Source organism: Hylobates moloch, unplaced genomic scaffold (genome assembly GCF_009828535.3).
Source record: "Hylobates moloch isolate HMO894 unplaced genomic scaffold, HMol_V3 SCAFFOLD_5, whole genome shotgun sequence".
Taxonomy (NCBI): Eukaryota; Metazoa; Chordata; class Mammalia; order Primates; family Hylobatidae; genus Hylobates; species Hylobates moloch.
The window spans coordinates 64,137,576-64,163,011 of record NW_026652280.1 but is presented as its reverse complement, the minus strand read 5'-3'; the positions used below and the strand labels follow the sequence as shown (position 1 = coordinate 64,163,011).

Genomic DNA, 25,436 nt, shown 5'->3' with positions numbered 1-25,436 from the left:
GTGTTCCGTGCTTGAGTCCGAAACAGTGTTAGCCGGCTGCTGCCATAGTGGTCCTACTTTCAGAGCCTCATTTATTGTCTGTGCCAATATGTTGAGGTTTCTGTGTGTTGGGGAGTCCAACCTGGGCCCCAGGGTTAGGCACAACACCATGTGGATGTAGCAGTCTGAGCCCAACCCGGAATCGTTCTGCTACCCACTGAGTTCTACGTGGGATGAAAGACTCAGCCAGAAGTCAATTTTATATAACCCGTCAGCTATGTAAAAGATCAGGGCTAAGCTAAAGGTTCTGATCAGTTATGGTTTAATAAGTTAAATCACATATAAGACAGATGATGAGTAGTTTTCAACTTAAATGACAGTCAAAGAGAGGTGGAAGGGTGCATCCCCGGAGGGGATGTATCATCATCACCTGGGTAGCTTTCTAAAGTTGCAAAGGTATCTCCTCCCTGGAGATCCTGAAATGTCCCCACCGCCCTCTGCTCATCATTGCCAGACAGTCATTGTTACTCACAGAGAGGTCGGTCAATCAGATCCTGCATTGTATTGTGTCAGAGCAGTTTAAAGCACCCACATGACATCAGTCATTGGTAAGGACAGAAACAGGCCCAGAAGCAACTGCATGCAGTGCAGCAGTGTTCAGACACAATCAGAAAAGGACTAAATTGAAGTTTTCAAACAATGTAAAGACAGGCTGAAATTTCACCAGTGCTAGCAATGCCAATACAGATAATATGACAGTGATTCTTTCAACTGCAGTATGAGTCTCAAAATCCCCCCATTTTCACAGTGTGGTAAGGCTGGGCCTCTGTGGCTGCCAGCCAGACATGGACTTAGTGGGGAAAAGACCCTGAACTATCAGCCTCCATCCTTGAAGGCATGCTGCTGCAGGGCAGGCTCCTGTCCCCCACTCGAGCAATTGGGCGAGCTGACATGGTAGCCAGCAGTTTTTCCTGTTAATTGTTCTCCTTTCCCACTGCCACACAGCCCTGTGAACAGCCCAGCAGTTTCTCTTTCTCCAGGCTTCAAATAGAGTGCAGGAAAGAATAATAGAAGTTGCCACCAGAGGCCCCGGATGCTGTCATGCACGCCCCTCCCTACACCTGTCCCCAGGCTCCCTGCAGCCCTCCTGTTCCCACAGAACAACAGCTGTTGTGATAGGAAAAAAAAGCAAAATACTCTTAGCATTTTTTTTAAAGTCACAAAGTCAAGGCAATGCTAAAAAAGGAAAGAAAGTCTAAATCTGTGCTCAGCTAGAAAGTCATAATTTGAGCTGCACCTGTGAGTATATAGTATTATATGTTGAGGGTGTGGGAGTATCTATATTTAGTGGAATTATGACCATTTCTTTGCAGCAGAAGGAAAAAATGTGAATGGTCTCACAGGTGTTTTAAGTAAAAGTCTACACTTTTAATAGATTTTGCACAAGAGACATTTTCAAGATTCTTGAGTTATATAATAACGATTTGCTCCAACTGATATAAATAACTTTTTATACATGGAAAATATTTTGAGAACTACTTGAAATCCTAGGCTTTAATATCACTATTTCTCATATTGGCAATATTATTAAATAGTGTTGGACTAGAATGTACTACAGTTAAGAACACAATATTGTCTACAAAGACAATTTTATTATTTATTAGCTGATTTCTAACATGGAGATATATTTTTCCTTTAACAGTGGAGTTAGTCATCAAGCTAATATAAGGCAAAAAAATTGCTGTTTTATGCTTTTCTAAATTCAAAATAAATATTTCAACTTTTATATAGCAAACCACACAGATCTTGTGCCTAATCCAGGGTATACATCTTGTTGTAATCAGTGCATGAGAATTAATGTTAAACTTGGGCATGTCTGCATTACATTGGCAAAACAAATCACAGCAGTTAATTGTTACAAGCTAGTGAACGTGTGATTGGAGCTTCCCGGTCATAACCGTCCTTGTTGTTGCAAACCTCCAAAACCATGAATTAGCACTGACCACTGGAGTCTTCATCACCCTTCTCCGCAGCCCTAGTCAGCCTATATGATAGCTCTCCTGCCATCAGACTCTGTAACTAGCCATCTGTTCAGTGTTGTCTCTTGAAGTGTTAGGAGCTGCGCATTCTAGTTCAGGCTGAGCTAAAGAACTCATATTGAGGTCATTCTGGTCTGTTTTATTTAAATTGCCATTTGCTTACATGGCCTGATTTAATCTCTAGGCCTGAAGCACTGTGGCAGCTACACTGAGTGACTTCTTAACATACAATTCAGCCTTGTCACTTTCGTTTTGCCAAGTCAGTACTAATTAATTCTTTTTAAATATTGTATCATCATTGCTTACATTTTTAACATGCTATGGTGGCTTATTTCCAGCCTTTCTAAGAATGAAATCCAGTATAAAAAGGCTTCATCATTTCACATTATAAAGCTGTTGACCAGTCATGTCTTTTGTACTTTCAGAATGGTCAAATAAGAAGGGGCAGGATATCAAAATATCCCATCAAGAAACATGAGATGAACTTACCTCCCCAAACCATAAAATGCAATTACATGTGTATTTCTGAGTAATTTTTTGATAATACAAAGAAAAATAGAGATGAGTTCAAATCAAGAGGAAAATTAATTAACTGACTTATAACATTTTAAATTACATAAACATAGTATTATATGATAGTTTATGATATGCTATATATTTGCAGTTTTATGTAGTCATCATACATTATAGAAATACCAGTTGCTATAAAAACTGCTTTATTCAGCCTTATTCATTTATTGACTGTTGATCAGGCACTATGCTACTGACTGACTGACTAAATGCCAAGTAGGAATTCAAGAAATTTTATGTATGGACTATGCTATTTGTGTATGGCTGAGAAAAATAGGAATAATTATATAATTATTATAGGCATTTTTTTTTTTTTTTAGCTCTGAGTGTGTCAGGCATTATACAGAGCACTTAGTATCCATTACCCAATACAGTTAGGGCTGTTATTTTCCCCATTTTATGGGAAGAAAACTGAGATTAAAATATAAAAGGTACCCAATGTGCCACAGGTTTGAACAGAAAGGATTTGAGCTCATGTTCATCTGACGTTAAACCTTTCCCTCTTAACGACCACTGTCCCCTAATGCTAAAATGCTTGCAAGTGACTGAAGTAAATTTTAAAACCACAAGGGAAATAAGCTAGATAGGAGGAGAAACACTTTCAAGAATTTTAGAAGTGTTTGACACAACTAATTAGAACACTAAATGCAAGTCATTCCAGCTGGGCGCGCAGTGGCTTACCCCTGTAATCCCAACACTTTGGGGGGCCGAGGCAGGCGGATCACTTGAGGTCAGGAGTTTGAGACCAGCCTGGCCAATATGGTGAAACCCTGCCTCTACTAAAAGTACAAAAATTAGTCAGGCATGGTGGCATGCACCTATAGTCCCAGCTACTAGGGAGGCTGAGACATGAGAATCACTTGAACCCAGGAGGCGGAGGTTGCAGTGAGCCAAGATTGCACTACTACGTTCCAGCCTGGGTGACAGAGCGAGACCCCGTCTAAAAAAATAAAACACTAAGTGCAAGTCATTCTTATTTATTCTTGAAAGCCTAAGATCTTTGAGTTATTCTGTACACCGGAACAAATAACCGGTCTCTCTTACTAATTCAAACTGGCCTTTCCCAGGGCTGTCACTCGGTACAGCCATACTAATCCCATAGCAGCAGTCACCTTTATATGAAAATTAACAGCCACCTCCTGCCCCCAGTTGTTAACCAAGCTGGTCAGGTCATGAAAATGGGTCAACACGCTTTCCTTACCAACCTACAGAAAATTATTTTCCACTTACACTTAGTAGCAAGGGTGCCAGAATGGTGTCCTCAGGTACATGTGCTGAGCGTGTGTTCAGCCTCCCTTTCTTTTAGGAGTATGTAACATGAAACACGTGGCTAGTGCCAAGAAATCAGAGCCAGAGTTTAGTTTTGTCGATGGAAACAATACTGTCCCAGTTGTCCCTTCTTGACATTTCTTGTTCTTTGTAGTGGGAGGTTATTTTAAGAACCAGATTCACCATCATAGACTCCCCTCCCATTTTGATTTTTGTTTTCAAAATACTAATCACAAATATTTGATCAAGGGAACTTTATTAATGATAGTTGTTATCTGTGGAGGGAAAGTCAGTTAATATTAGGGCATTTAGATGTCCATGGCTCTACTTGAGAGAAAACAGTTTTTAAGTCATAAACCCCTGTGAAACAGATTAAAAACCAGTCCTGAAATTACTATTCTCATTCTCCTCAAAACCTAGGCTCTGTCAAATGCTGTGCTTTGTTTTATTTGTTTCTAAGTAGATGTTTCTCTCTTTCTCTTTCTCTGTCTATTGTTTTAACAATTCTTATTATTATTTGCTTCATTTGAATGGTATTTTTGGAGCAAGATGTTTAAATACATACTTTAATATACTTCTTTATATTGGAGGGTGGGGCAAAACAAACATAACATGTAGTCTTAAAAAATATCTAGTTAGCAACACTACTTGAAAATTGAGTTATGTTTTTCCCATAAAAAATATATGCCTGTGAGTCACTGGCATGTGCCTTTTATAATTGACAGGTAATGCTGACAGCCTGATGGCCTTAGACGGATATAAATTATCATAATCGTATAAATGAGAGGCTGAAAGTCCAGTGACTGTTACAGTAGCTTTTTCTGTAAATTGACATTTTCATTTACCTTTCAAATATGAAATATTACTAGAATAAAATATATATAAACATCAGTTTTATTTGCATTAAACATTTTAAGGAGATCTTGCTTGAGGTTTTTAGTTAAAAGTTGGAGGAGGGGTGTGGGGATGACAAATTGGTTTCCCTGAGACATAGAACCAGACAAGTCAGTGTGGCTCCCCAGCTCCTGCAGGCTGACTGTGCCTCAGGTCTTCCTATGAGTTGGCTCTGTTGATGACACCTAGCCCTGGCCCTTCTGTTGCTTTGCTTGAACTTGTGTTCTTGTGAGAAGGTAGTATGACACAGAGAAATCAGAGAGAAAGAAAATGACCTGTCTGACCTGTGCCAGAGCGTGTTTGACCAGGTGGTTTACTTTCTGTCCCTGCCTGCCTCCTGGAACCTGATCACTTCTGTGGTCAACAGACTGACAGTGAGCGCACGGACACCGCAGCCGACGGGGAGACCACCGCCACTGAGGTTGGTATTGTGGCTGAGAGTGGCTGGTAGTGGCGTACCAAAAATGCCTTGTGGGGTGGCTCTGTGTTTAAGAACTCCACATATGAGCTGTTGTAATGGAGATCAGTTCTAACTTCAACAGTAGGAGTTAAATATGTATTTTGTTGTCTAGACCAGTGGTTCTTAAACTCTGGCCTACATCAGAATTACCTGGAGGATTCCAGCCTCATGTTTCTCATTCAGAAGAGCTGGGGGGTGGACTTGAGAATTTATATTTCTAACAAGTTCCCAGGCGATATTGACTCTGCACATGTTAAGACATATTTTGAGAACCACTTGCCTAGACTGATAACACATTTTTTTTTTTTTAAGGAAAAAATTCTATCTCAAATGAGAGGCTATCGACGTATAATAGAATGAATGGGAAGGTCACAATTAACTAGTATTTTGGCTTGATGCAGATATATTTTTAATTCCCCAATGGTGAAATAATTATTGTCAAAATAAGACTTACCTTACTCATTATTGTAGCCTTTGACTATAGCCTCGGTCACTCATAAGAAATGAATTTTCAAATTACTGTTAGTACTTTATTTTTTAAAAATGTAATCACATTAAATAGTGATAGAAGATATACTGTAATTTCTCCTTTTTTCTTTAGAGTTAAAGAAACACATTAAATGTGTGTGTGTGTGTGTCTGTGTGTGTGTGGCTTATATTGTTTTTCAAATCTTCTCTACCATTAAGTAGTTAAAATATCTTTAAAAATAATATCTGTACTAATGGAAGTCAAGACGTTTATCGATGTTAATTTGGCTACTTTTTACTAGCAGAATTTAGTTTTTACTTTGTAATAATGTTTATTTTAGGTTGTTTTTGTGTTTTTTTTGCATCGTCCTACTATAATAATATTTTCTAGTTGGATATTTAGAAAAAACTAAAAATGTTGTAAGTGGTATCTGTATATCACTTAATTGAAAATATCTTCGGAAAAAATTTTTCATGATGGCGTTTTATTAGGTTTCTTTCTTTAGAAATGCCAGAGTTCAATCCAAAGCTTGAAAATCATAATTTTTTAACATTAAAGATGATATTGTTAAAACTATTATGCAGATTCTTTTAAGCAATCACATATAAATCTATTACAAGTTGGTAATTTTCTTTGCCAACTATAACAAAGCTACACCTTGATTTTGTAAGAGTTAGTTACGTGTAGCCACAGGGTAGTACACCCAGTAAGTTTCATTGGAATCTTAACGTGTGCTACAAATGAAAAACATTTTAATAATAATACCTTAAACTTCTACAGTAGTTTTAAAATGTGTTATATAACATTTAAAACATGCAAGGGAAAGGGAATACCTATAACATAGGTAGATTATGAAGCTTAAAAATAAAATGAAGAGCTCTGAACCCCCTATGCACTGAAGGATAGGCGTGTCACCAGCACATTAGCGCTGTGTTTAAATTTCCTGTTTGTCCCGTGATACTGATGAAACTCTTTCCCTTCTATAGGTGGCCAGCACAACAGTGGTCAGTGTAGAATATGAAGAGTAAGCAGTCTTGTCCTCATTGGCAAATAAGAAGAGGGAGACCTAGATAGATTAAATGATTTTCTTAAGGCACCTGACTTGGTGTGATCCTTTTCTCACCTAGAATTTCATTCTGGGTCTCCTCTTCTAGCACAAGGGCATAAAGCCCCAGTCCTGAGTCCAAAAGCCATAGTGAGAGACACAGCTTCGCCGCTGTGTACACATGTGGCTTGGCCTGCTTACTCATTACTGATACTGAGACAGCAGTCCAGGGATTAGACTGCTCTTTGAAATTAGAAAAATCAGGAGAATGAGGTGGCTTTGGGATAACTGTATTTTTTCGAATCTCAAAAATTGTCCTGTCTAAAACCTTTAAAAGAAATCATGCTGTTGTTGATAGTAGTTGATTTCTCTTTTTTTAAAAAAAACTTTCTTACTTGCCCCATATTTGTCTTCTCCCCTCCCGAATTTGTTCTTAACTATGTACATTCAAGAAAATTGGCCGGGCGTGGTGGCTCCCACCTGTAATTCCAGCACTTTGGGAGGCTGAGGCGGGTGGATCACTTGAGGTCAGGAGTTCAAGATTAGCCTGGTGAACATGATGAAACCCTGTCTCTACTAAAAATACAAAAAATTAGCCAGGCGTGGTGGCAGGCACCTGTAATCCCAGCTACCCGGGAGGCTGAAGCAGGATAATTGCTTGAACCCAGGAGGTGGAGGTTGCAGTGAGCCGAAATCATGCCATTGCACTCTATCCTGGGCAACAAAGTGAGACTGTATCTCAAAAAAAGAAAAAAGAAAAGAAAATCAAGGTCTCAAGAAACTTTAAAATGTGGGAACCTCTGTGCAAAATTCTTCGTATTCTTTGAGCATGGGTTCCCTGGTCTACAAATTGGGAATCATAATCACTAACCTCATAGGGCGGGATTCATACACTACACATGAGCTCTCATTATTGTATCATCATAGCTATTCTTACAAATTTTAATTTTAATCTGGCTCCCCCCACTTCCTGAACTATTTCTAACGTTCATCAAGAACAACCTGCCACACCCTTGCTGTCACCTTCTCAACCACATGTGTCTGCTGGTCAAAATGCCAAAGAAGCTTATCAAGCTTCCTAATTGTGTGTGAGAATGTTGTGGTTTGTGTATAAGAAAGAAGTGGCATCCATATGCAAGAGCATACGTGTGCCCACATTTAGCAAGTCTATGTAGACCATAGTCCTTCAATCTTAGAGTAAATTGCATGTAAGACTTTATTTCCCACTCTTTCTTGATGCTGGCAGTCGGACCAGGAGGAAGATGCAGAGCTCAAGGCACAGGTAGAAAATTAAAAATAAAACAAACAACAACAACAAAAAATACAAACAGTGTGTGATAAGTCATTGTTTGTCTACAGCGTTCAGATCTTTCAGCATGCTCTGTAGCCGGTTACCATGTTGTTGGTGCGGTGTGTAGGTTGGCATTTGTTCCCTTGACGACTGTGTCCCTTACTTTTCCCTTTCTTCTCCACTTTTTTCAGAATAGTCTGATTAAACGAATAAAGGGTGAAAATGTGTATGTCAAACATAGTAATCTTATGTTAGAGGTTGGTATTGGTATATACCAGTGCATGTTTGTGTGTGTTGTTTTTCTTTTAGTGTAATACCCGTGGGCTCGTACTGTGATGCATGAACTGTGTGCTCATCTGTTAATAAGTGGGGATGACTTCTCAGCTTCTGATTCGTTATTCTCTCCTAGATATAGATCCCTTTTCCTGTGGGTATATTTATTTTAATTCTCTCAGGATATATGTGAATTGTACTCTTTATAGTTTACCTCCTAAAATTCTTTTGGTATTCATGTTTGTGTGAACTAGATTTTTTTTTCTGTTTCCTTTCCATGGGAAAATCACATTTTCACCAGAGTGTTTGTGGTAGTGCCATGAGCCTTGATCAACATTTTGTTTTATTTTGACTACTAATAAGATTGACATTACTTTAAAAGCAAACAAAAGAGCTGAAAGGAACACAAATGTAAAACATTGACTGTTGGATACTTTATGTTCTGAATATAGGAGCTAGAAAAAACTCAAGATGACCTGATGAAACATCAAACCAACATTAGTGAGCTGAAAAGAACCTTCTTAGAAACCTCAACAGACACTGCCGTAACGAATGAATGGGAGAAGAGGCTTTCTACCTCCCCCGTGCGACTGGCTGCCAGGCAGGAGGATGCCCCTATGATCGAACCACTTGTCCCTGAAGAGGTCAGTAGTCAGGCTTGTGGTCAGACTCATATTCTGTTTACCCGCCTTCCTTCTCTACAGGGTGTGGAATTGCATTTGACAATCTTCTGGGTAGAAAATCTCTCTTCCTACCTATGTTTAACCTGAGCTGAGATGCTCAGTGCTGCAAAAGAAAACTGCAAAGTAAAATTGTTAAAGTGGCTGAGGAGTGAGTAGTAACATCAGATGGTTCTTAGGGCGGGAAGCCACAGGGAGACTATCGTGAAAAATCAGCTGATTCTGACCATAAACCTAGATTTTATAGCTGAGAGAAATCAGGGTATTCTCTTCATGCATTGACACTTTTTCCACATATGCTTTCTACTTTTGCCTTGAGAAACACTCTGAAAACTTGTTCTCATCAATTCTAAGATGAGGCCCATTGAGATTGTTTGACTAAATGGTAACCTGAAGTTGCTGGCATTTAGGACAATTTTACTCTGAGATATTACACCAGGCTTTTATTGGTATAACAAGAGTTTTATTTGATTTTTATTTATAACTGGTTATCTTAATTGATTTATATTAAGTTTTTTGTTTTTTGTTTTTAAGACAGTGTCTTGCTGTGTCACTCAGGCTGGAGTGCAGTGGGGCGGTCTTGTCTCACTGTAGCCTCCGCCTCCCAGGTTCAAGTGATTCTCCTGCCTCGGCCTCCCAAGTAGCTGGGGCTACAGATGCCCTTCACCACACCCAGCTAATTTTTGTATTTTTAATAGAGACAGGGTTTCGCCATGTTGGCCAGGCTGGTACCAAACTCCAGGTCTTAAGTGATCCACCCACCTTGGCCTCCCAAAGTGCTGGGATTACAGGCATGAGCCATTGCAGCTGGCCAAATTTATAATCAGTTCCTAGTAGATGTTTTATGGGGAAAGTAGTGGCCAGAAATTTTTTTTTTTAAGTAAGGTTATTTCACACTCTTTGGCTGTACATATAAAGAGATTTTTTTTTTTTGAGACAGAGTTTTGTTTTTTGTTTGTTTGTTTGTTTTTGAGATGGAGTTTCTCTCTGTTGCCCATGCTGAAGTGCAGTGGCATGACCTCTGCCTCCTGGGTTTAAGCGATTCTCTTGCCTCAGCCTCCTGGGTAGCTGGGACTACAGGCATGCGTCACCACACCTGGCTAATTTTTTTGTATTTTTAATAGAGGTGGGATTTCAACGTGTTGGTCAGGCTGATCTCAAACTCCTGACCTCAAATGATCCACCCACCTCAGCCTCCCAAGGAAGCTCTTTTTAAATGTACAACCAAAGACTCTGAAGATTCAGCTGGTGTTACTTCAGGGCTCCCATTGTGGGGGAAGCAAAAATTACTGTAGTGCTAACTTGACTGTCTACTGTTAGACATCATGTTGTTTTATCTCTGTTTCAAAAAAAGTAGCTTTTGAAAACTTCGTCTTTTTTAGCATTGTATTGGTTAACCTCCTTTTCTATAAGACCACTTTATTGGGAAATATTTGTTCAGGAAGCTGACACAGAATAGAACATTAAAACTTAGGCTTTGGTGAAAGAAAAATTCTTTAAACAGTGGTCTATTTGCAGTGCTTAAGTCCTTGCAGTAAAAATAAGAATTCAGTTACACTTGTTGTTGATCATGTTCTAAACCTTTGAAAGCTGTTTATCAAAAGTAATCAAGAACTCACTATCACTATGTTCATGACAATCCCAAACCTAGCTAATAAAAAACAGGTCTATATCCATTTGAATTACTTAAAAAGGACGCTTTGATGCAGAATAAATGAAAAGTACGATTACCAACATATTCTTGTACCATTAAACTTTAGTTGCATTCAAACTACTGAGTTTCAAGAGACAAATTTCACATTCAGATTGATTTAAATATAATAGTCCTTGACAATATTAAGTTATGTTCCCATAAATTTTATTGTAATTGGTTAAGTTTGGCTTACCCTATTTCTACTATCTCTTTTGGAAATAATTTACTGGCTCTAAAGATACCAGATACTGGATTAAGTTACAAAAACACAAACTAAATAGCCACCCTGAACAAAACAAAACAAAGCAAAACTAAATGCTAAGTGATGGCCACTTTGAATGAAAGTTTAGGGAACAACTTAGAGAATTTAAAGGGTGGTGCTAATAGGGGAACTTCGTAAGTCTAGGCCATTAGACTAGTAAGATATATATATTTTTTTACATTTATAAAACCCTAAACCTTAGAGAATTAACATTTGACAAGCCTAAGGATGTTAATAATTTAAGGAGTATTTTGAATATACTGAACTTTCCCTGGATATATTAATGCTTTTTCTCCAGAAAAACTGGAGAACGCCAAGAAAGGATTTTTTTCAACATAATTAAGGAAGAAAAACATGCCCTCTGCAGAATGGCAAAGCAGTTTGGTTATTTAAACTGGGGAAGAGCAAAGGCTGGCATACTCACTGTTGTCAGCGTCTGCAGGGTTGTTTTGCAGTCCCTCAGTGCTCCGTCACACTGTGAATGGAGACATAGCAGAAAGAGCTTGACTAGATATAGAGAACTTGTTAGAAACAGGGCTGATTAATCCTGCTTATCAAAGGAGCCCTGAAAAGGATCTCAAAGGAGCTTCAAGTCCCAGGGGAAAAGGGATCTCTTTAGGTGTCAGGGTGCTGTGTTCCCCATGGCAGCAGGGCCAGGCAGAGTGGCCTGTCCTCTCTTCTACTCTTCTCCAGGACCTCATAGTCATCATCCATGACATCAAGTTTATACTCCAATTGAGGGCCCTGTAGGTAGCCTTCAGAACAAACCAGAAAGTTCTTTTCCTCTAAATTATTGCCTATTTCTTTCTTTTTTTTTTTTTTTTGAGACGGAGTCTCGCTCTGTCGCCCAGGCTGGAGTACAGTGGCGCGATCTCGGCTCACTGCAAGCTCCGCCTCCCGGATTCACGCCATTCTCCTGCCTCAGCCTCTCTGAGTAGCTGGAAATACAGGCGCCCGCCACCACGCCCGGCTAATTTTTTTTTTTTTTTTGTATTTTTAGTAGAGACGGGGTTTCTCCGTGGTCTCGATCTCCTGACCTCGTGATCCGCCCGCCTCGGCCTCCCAAAGTGCTGGGATTAACAAGCGTGAGCCACCGTGCCCAGCCAGATTATTGCATATTTCTATATTAAAACCATGGCTTCTGTTATTTTTGTCGTGTGAAAAGCACAAAAGATAATTTTATCCTTTTTTTAATCGTTTGTATGTTATGCACATAGAAAACATACTGGTTTATAAATATATAACCAAACGATTTTTATTTTGGAGGGGATATTTTTTAAGTAAGTTACTAATTTGATATTACTCTATTTTATAATAAAGCCTACTTCAATTAAACAGTAGTCAACCAGTTTAGAAAGAAATCCAGTTACTTCTAAATGGAAATATTTAACTCAATTTTTAAAATTGACATCTCTAATAAGGTAGTGGTTATTTTGTGTCAGAATCAGACAGAAAGATTTGGTGACCCCAAACTTATGACTTCCCAAAGCTTAGTTGTTGTTGTTGTTGTTGTTTTGTCTCAGTGACAAAATGGTACTTTGAAGAAAAAAACTAAAGATCTCTTTTAATGTTACCATCTTTTTTCTTTATTTTGTTGTATCTATAGAGTTGAATTGTTATAATAATTATTTCTATAAAATGCTACCAATTTAGGAACAATTCGAAGAAAATTATAGTTAGAATTATATACAGCAAGCTAATAATGGTGATTATGTTCTGAGAATTTTATGTTTGTTTCCTATATAAAATGGAAATTTGATTGCCGATTGTTTCAAGTTTCAGATATTTGAGTTAACAGCAGACAAGTAGCAAGGATGCCCCAAAGCAGCAAATAATACCTAATTCTCATTTGCTTTAGAAAATAGGCAAATAATCCCACACACAGGGCCCACCAAACATAGGAAGGGTATGTACAGCGTGCCAGGTATATCCTCTGTCCACAAACCTTTCCCATGACAGCCTTTCATGATGTATCTAAGCCTTGTCCATGTTAGAGTTATATTCCTTAGTGGTTACTTGAATACCAAAAGTTTCCAAATTACAATAAAAAAAGCAGTACCTGCTAGTATGTATGCTGCGCCGATATTGTCCTCTCTTTCATAGGAGTGGTAGTTTTACGGGTGTGTTCACTGTACAGTAATTCCTTGAGCTAGACGATTACTATAGTGAGTTCCCATGATTTGCAAATTCTGTATTTGCAAATTTACCCATTCCCTAAAATTTATTTGTAGAAACCTTTAATCGCCCAACAGGAAATGACACTGTTATAAATTTTGTGTGCCAGTATAGGGCAATTGTTTTCCAATTATAATATTAAGATTAATAACTTATAATGTTTAAGTAACTAAATGAAATGGTTGGACTATATATCTGACTATATCCTAACCTCTGATGAAAGTGAATTTTTAAATCACCTTTTCTTTATCAGTACCTCTTCACTTCTCCATTAACTAGACCAACTGTATTGGGAGGTTGACCATATATAGAATTACATTTTAAAATCTCCCTATGTTACCTGTTTATGTTATTGGACATACACAGTTTGGAATGTAGACACTGTTAATATTTTCAACTATAAGACATAGGCATTTTTTAAATTAGTTGGTTTCAGACACCAGGATATGCTGAAAACCACTGTTTTGCTGGGGGTTTTGTGAAGCTTTTATCTTAGGAATAACATTTAGCTCAGTGATTATAATTAGAGACCTAGCACTGTTATTCTGAAAAGTACCTATAATTTTGACCTTTCCTTCCTGTTTCTCATTTCTGTTTGCAAAAGAGGCTATGATTAAAAGCTAACAAACAAAAAAGAAAAAAGGAAAAGAAACAAAATCCACATTTAATGATTCCACATGGTACATTTTATCTTTTCCAATACTGTCCTCCAAAATGCAACGGGATAGAGATTTTTGTTGCTTTTTTTTTCCTCCTCTGAAAATGGCTTGTTTCTCATGAGAAAGAGTCATTTGAGAATGATACTATCAAAATCTGTCAGTAGGTCCTGCAGAATATTCCCCTACAATCTCTTGCGAACAAATGATTAAATGTAGTACTGATAGATTTTTAGACAAAAAGAAATTTTAAATAGCTCTCATAAAATTACATTGTTTGTAATGATAAGATGTATTTTAAAAGTTCCATTCTTCTAGAAACTTTGAACTTTCCATCGTTATTTTTCAGTTAATCTTCCATAATATCCTTTCTGTCCCTGCTCTGTGAAGTTGAACCTTGATTCAACTTAGGCTTGGTAGCTAATGTATTGCCACCTGAATTGTGCCTATTTAATACTAGAGAAAAAAATAAAAAGTAGTTAAAAAGCAAAAAATGTGGCACATATACACCATGGAATACTATGCAGCCATAAAAAATGAAGAGTTCATGTCCTTTGTAGGGACATGGATGAAGCTGGAAACCATCATTCTCAGCAAACTATCGCAAGGACAAAAAACCAAACACCGTATGTTCTCACTCATAGGTGGGAATTGAACAATGAGAACACAGGGACACAGGAAGGGGAACATCACACACCGGGGACTGTTGTGGGGTGGGGGGAGGGGAGATGGATAGCATTAGGAAATATACCTAATGCTAATTGACAAGTTAATGGGTGCAGCACACCAACATGGCACATGTATACATATGTAACAAACCTGCACGTTGTGCACATGTACCCTAAAACCTAAAGTATAATAATTAAAAAAAAAACAAAAACCTAATTCCTAACATGAAATACTTAATATTTCTTAATTTTTTATGTTAAAGTATGAATTGATATACTTTATTTTCCAGCAAGATGTTTTGAAATTGACTTTAAAAAATTATTAACCATGTTATAAAAGTTCAAATAAAGCCATTGAGTATTTTTTGTTTAGTTTGGGACAATAAATCAATCCATCTAAGTATAACTGGGTTTATTTAAATTAGTAGCTAATGCAGTGACATTGTATGCATTTCACTACTCTGTAACAGGCAGCACCTAGATGGGGAATATAATAAGATACTTGTCAGAAATAGAAGTCAGCCTTAATTCCTAACTTAAATTTTTAAAAATTTCTTAATGTTTTATTTTAAATACCCACTTTTTAATACCAACATAAACATGGTTTAAATGCCAAGAACAAATGCCTTTATATTGTTCTTGTATGTTCTGTGTTTGTAGAAATGAAGAACATTTGAGCTATATAAACCCCAAAGTTAACCCCAAAGTTTCAGAAAATCCGAAGTCTTTGGAAAAAACAAAATTTTGAGGTAGTTTCAGATCATTTTTCAAATGCATAAACAATAATTTACTCCTTCAGGAAGAAAATGAATGAATATTATGAGAATATATGAGATGTTAGATATAATACAATGAAAGAACTCCCCTCCTAACTTGTCTTTTTGGAAACTGTCTACTTCCTCTTCTCCAACCCAACCCCCTTTATTCAAACAGACCAAAGAAGAAACAGAGATTTCTGAAAAAGTTATATTTTTGCAGCAAGGAAGCGCTCCATTCCTTGAGTCTCAGGTAAAAACCAAACATAAAGGATTTTCCAGAAGAAATTGGTCTTCAGACTTCAGTGTCATTAAAATGCTCTTAGTTTTTATTTTCCCTTTTACATTTATCTTGTTTAAAACCAAGGTAGGTACATAATTTTGATTTAGATTCTGGGGAAGGGAAAATTGAACTTTCTTAATATTTTAGTTATCAGCTATGCATCATTTCTTTATGGCTTCTAATCCAAGCTGATGTTTCTCTGTATGTTGTCATTGACTTACTTTCTGATAATAATCTTGCTGAAATGTTGTTTTACTGCCTGTTTCTACCTGTAGAGTCGTGCTAATTTAGATGATGTTGATTGATTTTGAAAGTTCTGAATTCTTATTGGTTTCCCCACTAGCCAAGTGTGATAAAGAAAATGCAGGAAGGAGATTCTGCTGACTCTGTGGTTACTTCTCATCAAATAATTTTCCAGAAAACTGTCCCATCAACCCTAGAGGTTATTCTTTCAATTCATTTCATTTAATCTAGCAACAACATGTAGATCAATCTGTAGTGATTTTTTTAAAGGCACACGTATTTCTAGATTTAAGTTTTCAGGCCGTAATAAACACAAAAGTTTCTAGAAAACATCCTAGTTTAAAATGTAAACCAAGGCACTCACCTGCTCCTGGTTTGATATCTCTTCCCTCTGTAATCTGTTAAGCTATTAACCTACCTGGTCATATTGTATTATGCCTCCCTGAATACAAAAGTTTCTTAGCTTTCATTTCTTTTGCCTTATTGGAACTAACACTAAAGAAAGTGAGAGAGAAACTGAAACAGTGAACTTCAGTTGTAAATAAGATTGGAGTGGGCACAATGGCATGTGCCTGTAGTCCCAGCTCCTGGGGAGGCTGAGATGGGAGGATCACTTGAGCCCAGGGGTTCGAGGCCGACCTGGGCAACATAGGGAGACCCCATCTCTTAAAAAAAATGTAAGACTCGAACAATATACAAATCACTATAAGAGGCTCTAATAGTGTCCTATTTGTGGGGAATATTTCATTACAATGCCTTGAACACAGTCACACTCAATATTTATTGAATAATAAGTGCTATTGTGGATTCATTTCCCTGTATAAGGAAATACAATTTACAAATACGGAAAATATTTACATAAATTTGTAGAATGTTGGGAAGTTCTTTGTGATAACAGTATATGAAGTATAGATTATATTTAATGAGGAAAACTTTTATCCCCACACATGTAAAGCTAAGTAACTTATAGAACAACATCAATAAGGTTATTTAATCTTGAAATATAAAATGATCCAAAATTTATCATAAGAGCAAATCTGTTCTTCAAAAAATTTACTGCAAAGTATGTTCCAGTTTAAAGAAGTTGCAACTCTACCTACCGAATGTATTCTGAGCTGAAGTTTATAGTTTATCATTTCAGAGGAGAAGAGATGGCAGCCATGATTATTAGATAATAACATGAGCACTGTATGGTCCCATCACAGACCTGCATGTAGCAGTTGCCCTGATTTTCTTAAAGGATTCTTATTTTAGAAGTGAGATACCATCAGAATTTCTAATTTAGCTTTTATATTTCAAATATAGGGCACAGAGGATTGGGTTATTGTAGACAAAATACCAACTGAGGTAGTTGATGGTGATTTGAAAAAGATTGTGACTTACAAGGTGGTGACCGTGAGCAGTAGAACTGGTGGCCTCCCAGCTGACATGTTAAAATCTGGCACTATTAAAATGCAAAGCTTCGAAGACTTGGCTCGAGAAATGCAACTGAAAGAAGACAGCAAACAGAAAATATACACTCTAGGAAAATCCTATGACACTGTCTCCGGGAGAATTGTTACCATGACTGGGAAAGCTAAAGAGGGCGAGAAAGTGGAGCAGCCCTCCACTACGGAAGCACTTCAGAAAATGGAGAAAGAAATGCCAGAGTCCATGAAGATCATTCCCAGCCTGGCAGAGTATGAGGTCCTGGAAACCCTCGCTGATGAGAAATCCAAGAGAGGACCTGAGGTCCAGACGACAAAGCGGAAATTGTCCGAATCCCTGGCCCCCATCAAGGAGGCCGAGTCTCGCCGGCAGAGTCCTGAAGAAGATGACCTCAAGAAGGCTCCACAGCTGGAGAAGGATGTGGCCGTCCTCCCTGGCCTGGAAGGCAGACGCTTCAGCAAAACAGAGCAAGTGCCCGAGAGTGAGGTCTTAAAAGTGGGCCTCTTTGGTCCCCGAAGGAAGAGCCTGTCCGAATGGAGATATTCCCAGGAACCAGCCTTTACCGTTGCTACTGCCCATTACGTTACTGAGTCGTCCGCCTCCCAAGTAGTGGTAACCAGTGTCGCTCATTGGGGCCACAGTTTGCAATTCCAGCATGACAGTTTTTGAGGCAGTCCCCTTCCACCCCAAACCTTTCCTTTTCTCTTGCTGCTTGGCTTTATGTTGGGAGCAGCCAACCCAGCTTTTTAATTTTTTTTTCATGGTTAAATCAATACCGCAGTGCAAAGTCAGCATTAAAACACTTTCCATTTTATTTCCAGCTCCCCATTCCCAAGATGTGATAGTGCTGCTGTGGCTTGTAGTGAAGGGGAAAAAAAAAAATATCTGCTTAAATCGGCGCCACCCTGATCCTAATAACCGTCTCTGCTTTACCAAACAAGAGCACCTGGTTTTCTATTTTATTTCCCATTCTTTTCTGTTTCCAAACTCTCTATCTGAGATTCCTTCATTCTTCCTCCTCCCTGTCTCCTCCGCCTACGATTTTGTCTAACAAGCTGTGAATGTTTATGTGCCTGAGTTTGTGTCTCTCTTTTGTGCTTGACTCTGCCTCTCTTTGTTCACTCAGACTAAGCAGTCTTCTGGGGAAAAGCTCATGGATGGCTCTGAAATCTTCAGTTTATTAGAGTCTGCGCGAAAACCAACAGAATTCATAGGAGGGGTTACTTCTACTTCTCAAAGCTGGGTTCAGGTGGCCATTTGTTTTCGTCCTTGGTGTTTCTGAATGTGCCTATGTGCCTTTCCTTACCCTTTTTTGGGTGCGAGTGTGTGTGTGTTGCATCCAGCTGGCTTTGCCTTCAGCATCTCAAAGGTGTCTTCACTTTATGGTCCTTTGTGCCTGCTTAGCATATCTGTCACATGCCTTTAGTTGCATCTCAAGAATGTACTTCAGTATTCAAAAGGCGATCATATTGAGAAATTTTAATAGAATTAAATATCTAAAAGCGTTATATCTCACCAGTTGAGTCTAAGAAAGCAGCAAAACCAATGTGAATGCGCTGCAATGCTTTGGTTTTTGTTTTGTTAATTGCACTTTATCCTGCCTTCCATTTGTTTTGCGGATGTCCTGAAGCAGCAGCACAGGTTCAAGTGCATGCACAGGTTCAAGTGCATGCACCAGGGTCAGGGGTAGGCATCAGAGATTTCAGTGGGAGGTATGAAAGCTAATTTATATTTTCTGGCTATAAGCACTTGATGCTGGCTTTAGACATCCTGGCGAGTGGCGGCTTTAGTTATTTTCTGACCTTTGGTTTATGGACAGTCACACTGATGCCACAATCTCTTCCCATGCAGAAAATGGAAACCAAGACGGAGTCCAGTGGAATAGAGACAGAACCCACCATGCACCACCTGCCGCTTAGCACTGAGAAGGTGGTGCAGGAGACCGTGTTGGTGGAGGAGCGGCGTGTGGTGCACGCGAGTGGGGATGCTTCTTACTCCGCAGGAGACAGCGGGGATGCTGCAGCACAGCCCGCATTCACAGGCATTAAAGGGAAAGAGGGCTCTGCCTTGACGGAGGGGGCTAAAGAGGAAGGAGAGGAGGAGGTCGCTAAAGCTGTCCTGGAACAGGAAGAGACAGCCGCTGCTTCCCATGAGCGACAAGAGGAGCAGAGTGCAGCCATCCACATTTCAGAAACTTTGGAACAAAAACCTCATTTTGAGGTAACTAGTAGTTAATGTTACTTTTATCACTAAAATAAAACTGATATAGGATGCCTGGAAATTTAGATCAGCATAAAGGTGGAGCTAAGTTTAATTTTCTGCCTCTCCCATATGTATAGTGTGTTTCTCCTCTCATTTCCTTCTTTCATACCTATTAGGAGTCTCAACGCTGATTTCCAGCTTTGGGGTCACATGCAAACATATCTCTTAATTATTAATAATATAGCACCAGGAAATGGTTTCTACTCTCACTGAAATTATTATAATTGGCAGTAAAATTGGGAAATGCAAAGTTGGCCAAGATATTAGAAAATGTGATACATTTATTTCTGATCAGTGCACTTTTCCAGAAGCACCAAAACCATGTTTGCCTGGGTCCTAAATGCCAGAACTTTATTCTTTATCCTCTTTTATTGAGATTCCTGAAGTATTTTGGGAGTTAATGTCTCATTATTAGTTTCTTCTTTCTAAGAAGTTATTAAATAGAAAACATTTTTTTATTGCCTTCAAAATGTTTTTCTTTACTTGGAGCGTTTCATATAAAAATGCTATGAGAGTCCAGGAGACTGTTTGACATGTGCATGTTGTATGCCTCATTCCCCAGCTTACTCTCTACATAAACATTTACAGCATACTAACCTGTGCTTATAACCACCAAAGAGGAAAAGGAAGAAAACAATGTGTTCATGCAAACTATAACAGCCACTCTGCTTACTTCCCTTTGGCACAGTCCTCAACGGTGAAGACGGAAACCATCAGTTTTGGCAGTGTTTCACCGGGAGGAGTAAAGCTAGAAATTTCTACCAAGGAAGTGCCAGTAGTTCACACCGAAACCAAAACCATCACATATGAATCATCACAGGTGAGATATTCTGTGAAGATCAGAGCCCTGGCTGCTCATTTCACCCCTCTATGGCCTAGTGTGTTTACATAGAACTGCACGATATTTAATTCATGAGACTTAGAGGATCCAAAAGCCAGACCATTTCTATTAAAAGTGATGCAATAATGGTCATTTTATTAGTCATCAGGGAGCAGCAGATGACTTAACCAAGTCTTTATGTGTCTTGAAGTGTAGAAAAAGGCTCAGAAACCTGTTTCCCTAGCCACAGAGAAAGAAAAATATTCACTCACCCATCCACCACTCACATTTCTGAAACCTTAGTTTTTTTAATGACAGCTATCTCTGGTTGCACTTAGTTCTTATTCTTGGGAGCAGCTCTCAGACTCTGAAGAGCATAATGACTGTATAATAGGAGATAGTGAAATTGTCATAATGCCTTAAATAACATAGCCAACTTCTGAAGAGCAGGTGTGAGCACCTGGATGAGGGGTCTATGCCTCTGCTGCTTTAGGTCGATCCAGGCACAGATCTGGAGCCGGGAGTGCTGATGAGTGCACAGACGATCACATCTGAAACCACCAGTACCACCACCACTACGCACATCACCAAAGTAAGTGGAGTGAGAACCGAGAAGAGGATTCCTTGAGAGCGAGCTGGAGGAAGATGCTTGTTCAGAACTCCTCACAGGTTGGGCTGCACAAGCACAGGGTGGCTTGACGCTCAGGATGCCGGGGTAGCTGCAAGGGGAGCTTTTACAACCCCTAGATTTATGATGCATTTGTCCTCATGTGCGAGTTCCCCTTTAGGAATATACATTCTGATATCCTAAGCTTAATGCTTACTCCGGTGCTTGGCACGTGATAGTGTTTCAGAAACACGGGCCATCCAGACCCAAGGGCCTCCATTCTGTCCTCACCTCTGGAATTAAAAATGTTAAATAAGTGCCGTAGAACTCTAATTTCAATTCTCAAAGAATGAATGATGTTACTTAATGCTCTGTTAGCATCTTCTGCCATTTCCCCCCACTGAACCATGATGGTTTCTCCCAGTGATAAATTCATGAAGGTTCTCTATGTGTCTTGCAGACTGTGAAAGGGGGCATTTCAGAGACAAGAATCGAGAAGCGAATAGTCATCACGGGGGATGCAGACATTGACCATGACCAGGTAGTATGTGTGAGACGGTAAATACCCTGGCAGAGAAACAAAGAAAAACCTGTTGTTCCTACGGTTTCAATGCTATTCCTCTAGTCCAGCATGTATTCTGAAGAAAATTCCGAATTAACTTTCCAATGTATGATTTATGATTCCTTTTGTAATCATTGTACCTCATTTGTAAATTGTGGATATAGATCTAGCTCATAAGTCTCCACCTCGCCACTGATCATGCATGTTCCACCTCCTTTTTGTTTCTGCCCTTCTGTGATTTCCCGGGGATAGGCGCTGGCTCAGGCAATTAAAGAGGCCAAAGAGCAGCACCCTGACATGTCAGTGACCAAAGTAGTGGTCCATAAAGAGACAGAGATCACACCAGAAGATGGAGAGGATTGACCAGAGGTAAGAGGTGATGCCGATTCTCTAGGCTTGCCTAGGCTGGCATGAGGCATGGGGCACTTCCCTCTCATCCTTCACCTGATCCCACCTTTCCTCTGTTCTCTCACTGGCATTTGTTGGGCTGGTTACCAAGAAGATGGAGAATTGGTTTATGGGTTTGTCTCACATTTGGAGCTTCCATTCTTGTGGAGTTTTTGCGTGCACTGCCAGTTAGAGGATAAAGGAAGAGCAGAGTCTATGCTTGTGTGGTCTTCCTGGTGTTCCCTTTTATTCCATGGCCTGCACTCTTTCATTATCCAAATTTGTAATGTCAAATTTGATTTTACTTGCCATGTGGCCTAATCGGAACTAAGGCAGTTTTGCTCTGAGAGGCTCAGTTTGTGTGTTCCAAATACTAGGGAAATAATATATACCTCTTTCTCCTTCTGATGGCAACATTATCCCGTCGTAAGCTTTCTCTTCAACTGTGTTTGACTGTAGCCTGTTTATGCTTTTGTCTTTAGTTTTGTTTTTTAATTTGAAAGCTGTGCACTCACTTTCTTTTTGAATGTCTTATATTTCCTGTATTCTTTGGGATGATTTTTCTCCCTAGTGTAGCACTGTCTCAGGAGGAGGCAAAAAAATGCAGTCTTGTGGTCCTGTAGAAAGCATATGCCTTTCCAGTGACTGTTTGGCCAGCATCATGAGCAGACTATATCATCTATGTGAGCACAGACTTGTCATGCATACTCACCTGCCATTCAAGATCTCATGGGGCCGTGAGCGTTTCTGAGAGGGCTTTGAATGCTGAATGCAGCAGTCGAGCGACTTGCACAACTTGGTGATGTGATAAAATGTTTAAGAGATTTAATATATTAGTAAGTTCTCTAACATCGGTTTAAGAAACAAATTGATGAGTGGCATCTCTTAAAAGACAAATACAAAATATATTTTGGAAGATAGCAAAAAAAAAAAAAAAAAAAATTCTTCCATGAGCTTCAGCCACTTGGGCGTTGTTGTAATTACTTAAGAGAAAGCATATAATTGGCAGTGACTTAACGCTGGAATGTCATGGCATCTTGTCCAAACGAGCATTTTAACCTCCAGGATACTTTTTTCATGTCCTTGATCTGAAAAAATCTTTCCGTTTTCAAATGAGTAACTAATCAAATCTCTTTTTTGCAGGAATAACTTAGCTTGCACATGAAAGCAGTCATGCAAACCATTAGGAAAACCAGAGCCTATATGGAGTTCCCTCTTCTAACCCAACTGACTTGTATCTGTCCGTGGAAAATTTCAGTCCAGAAGAATTGACCTTGACCATTAATAAAGACACTGGCAGAGAGATCTTCCCACAATAAAGCAATCTGATTCAGCATCACTAAACCGATAATGCATGAAGCAACGATAAAATTACAAAAGAGCAGCATTTTTAATTTTCACAAAATGTCTCAGTTTTCAGCTATACCTGCACGTTCATAACCAACAATATAAACCGTGATCTCATGTAACACATAAACAATCCATGCCTTTCATAGTTTATTATTATTAAAGTCAAACAAAATTGCAATTTCTTAGGTAACCTTTTATTTACAATAAATGAAGATTACCCTCAAATGCTAGAAGCTGTCTAGGTCTGTCCGGTGTGTCAGATTTTCCCCAGATTAGATGTGCCAATAACCAAGTTTATTCAGTAAACAACTTGTACTTGTTTCATCTGGTTTTATTACTCTCACCCATAAACAGTAATGACTGTCTGACCCTCTGGAAATATTTAATGCTTCCAATCTTGCTTTGTATATCTCATTTAATTTGTTATAAGGTAGTACTGATTTTAGCATATTAATGCGATTTCTTCCTTGTTGTTTGCTTTGGTCTGTGTTCAATCCGGAGAGCTTAAATTGTCATTACTTTGGGAAGAAAACCTGTATTTTTGTTAGTTTACAATATTATGAAATTTCACTTCAGGAGAATCTGCTGGGCTTCCTGTGGCTTTGTTTTCTTAGTTTCTTTTTCCGTGTATTTTTTAATTGATTTTTCTTCTTTTACTTGAAAAGAAAGTGTTTTATTTTCAAATCCGGTCCATATTTACATTCTAGTTCAGAGCCAAGCCTTAAACTGTACAGAATTTCCACTGTAATTAAAACTATTTAGTGTTAGTTATAAATAGCCTTCAAAAAGAGAGATTCTCCATTACACAGTCACCTGCATCACAGCCCATGGTGAATGTATGTTTCTGCATAGCGAAATAAAAATGGCAAATGCACTGAAAGCTCTAAGTTTGTATGTTTAATAATTTCAGTATTGTATGTGTTTAGTCCAGAAGTAATATTTGCATGACATCAAAGGCCTTATTCGTCTGCACAGTAGAGATATCCTGTCTTTACAAGATTGAAAAAAAAAAAAAAAACCCACAGAGTATACAGTATGCAGTATCTGTACCCTTTGAGGGATTGAAGATGGGAACAAAGTACATATATTTAAATATTTGGTTGCCTAAGAAGGCTTTAAAAAATACATCATTGAATCTCATCCTCAAAGTTTTAGGTTTTTTTTTTTTTTTTTTTTAATGAGATAAGGCTCTGCTATAAAACAGGGTTGCTCAGCCTACAATCTCATGACCCATTTTAACAATCGCTGTCCCCATCATCCATTTCCTTCATTATATCCACCTCTTCCCAGCCCAGCACATCTATTGCTCTGTTAAGTCAGTGTCGACTCTGGTTATTTTAAAAAATCAACATGGAGTCTGGAATGTGAATTTGAAGTTGCTTCTAACTTACAAATGAGTGTTACACGTTCCTTCCATTAAGTGCTTTTTTTTTTTTTTTTTTTTTTTTTTAGTCTTACTGCTTCAAATTAACTGGTATGGAAGTTTCTTCCTTGGGTTGCCATAGAGGTAGCCCTGTATTTTAATGGGCATTTACTCATGAAGTAAAATTGGACTGTTCCATTTAAAAAAAAAAAAAAAACATTTTTGTGACAGGCCATCGGTGCATGTAAAATTGTGTTCTCAGAAATGACATTTGTTTTGACAAATAGTTTCGTATCAGAGCTCTGTAAGCTCTGAAGGAGGGTGACAAAAGGATCTGATCCTCCCCCATGAGTGTAGCTATTAACACACGCATGCATGCACGCATATGCTCTGCCCAGGAAATGGGGATGGGACAGCAGAAAGACTGGCTCCGAGGGACTTTGACGTGCCCTATCTCAACATCACTCCACTGTTGCTGGTACAGAACACCTTCATGTGATTTAATACCACAAAATTTCAGGGACACTAAAAGACATCTAACTTGATAACAAGAGGTCAATTCTAAGAACAAACCTTACAAAGAAGTTGCTGTGAATAAAAACAACATTCGTATGGGTGTTCTGTTCATCCTATTACACGACTCAGAAACCTGGGAGACTTGGGCACCAGTGTCTTTCTTGCCCATCGTTTTCCCAGCCTGCCAATAACATTTCTTCACAGTCCCTTTAATCTAGCCAAGGCACTGTACCTAGATTATTCCAGTAGCTCACTGACTCGTGTTCCCACATCACCTCAGTCCCTTACACTGTAGCTTGCAATCTTTCAAGAAATACAAATGTAATCTTCTCACCGTTGTGCTTAAAACGTGTCTTTGGCTTTCTATCACTCATAGTATAAAGGCCTCAATTCTTTTTTTTTCTTCAACTTTTAGATTCAGAGGGCACATGGGCAAG

The 25,436-nt window shown here is 38.7% G+C and overlaps 1 protein-coding gene across 28 annotated transcripts in view; it reads left to right on the top strand.

The window, feature by feature from the left end:
- EPB41L3 (erythrocyte membrane protein band 4.1 like 3) overlaps positions 1-24,007 on the top strand; it is a 241,134-nt gene extending 217,127 nt beyond the window's left edge. For 5 of the 28 annotated variants that reach the window (XM_058438602.1, XM_032152742.2, XM_032152741.2 and 2 more), the window contains 14 exons: positions 5,119-5,172; positions 7,972-8,007; positions 8,208-8,273; positions 8,742-8,933; positions 15,357-15,431; positions 15,805-15,903; positions 17,010-17,744; positions 18,259-18,381; positions 18,984-19,352; positions 20,083-20,214; positions 20,708-20,806; positions 21,282-21,362; positions 21,636-21,752; positions 22,914-24,007. In XM_058438602.1, the coding sequence (XP_058294585.1) occupies positions 5,119-5,172; positions 7,972-8,007; positions 8,208-8,273; positions 8,742-8,933; positions 15,357-15,431; positions 15,805-15,903; positions 17,010-17,744; positions 18,259-18,381; positions 18,984-19,352; positions 20,083-20,214; positions 20,708-20,806; positions 21,282-21,362; positions 21,636-21,746 (2,172 nt within the window). In that variant the 3' untranslated portion in view covers positions 21,747-21,752; positions 22,914-24,007. The remainder of the gene's footprint in view (positions 1-5,118; positions 5,173-7,971; positions 8,008-8,207; positions 8,274-8,741; positions 8,934-15,356; positions 15,432-15,804; positions 15,904-17,009; positions 17,745-18,258; positions 18,382-18,983; positions 19,353-20,082; positions 20,215-20,707; positions 20,807-21,281; positions 21,363-21,635; positions 21,753-22,913) is intronic. The other 23 variants (XM_058438613.1, XM_032152763.2, XM_058438611.1 and 20 more) reach the window with 14 other exon arrangements.
- Positions 24,008-25,436: the final 1,429 nt, after the last annotated feature.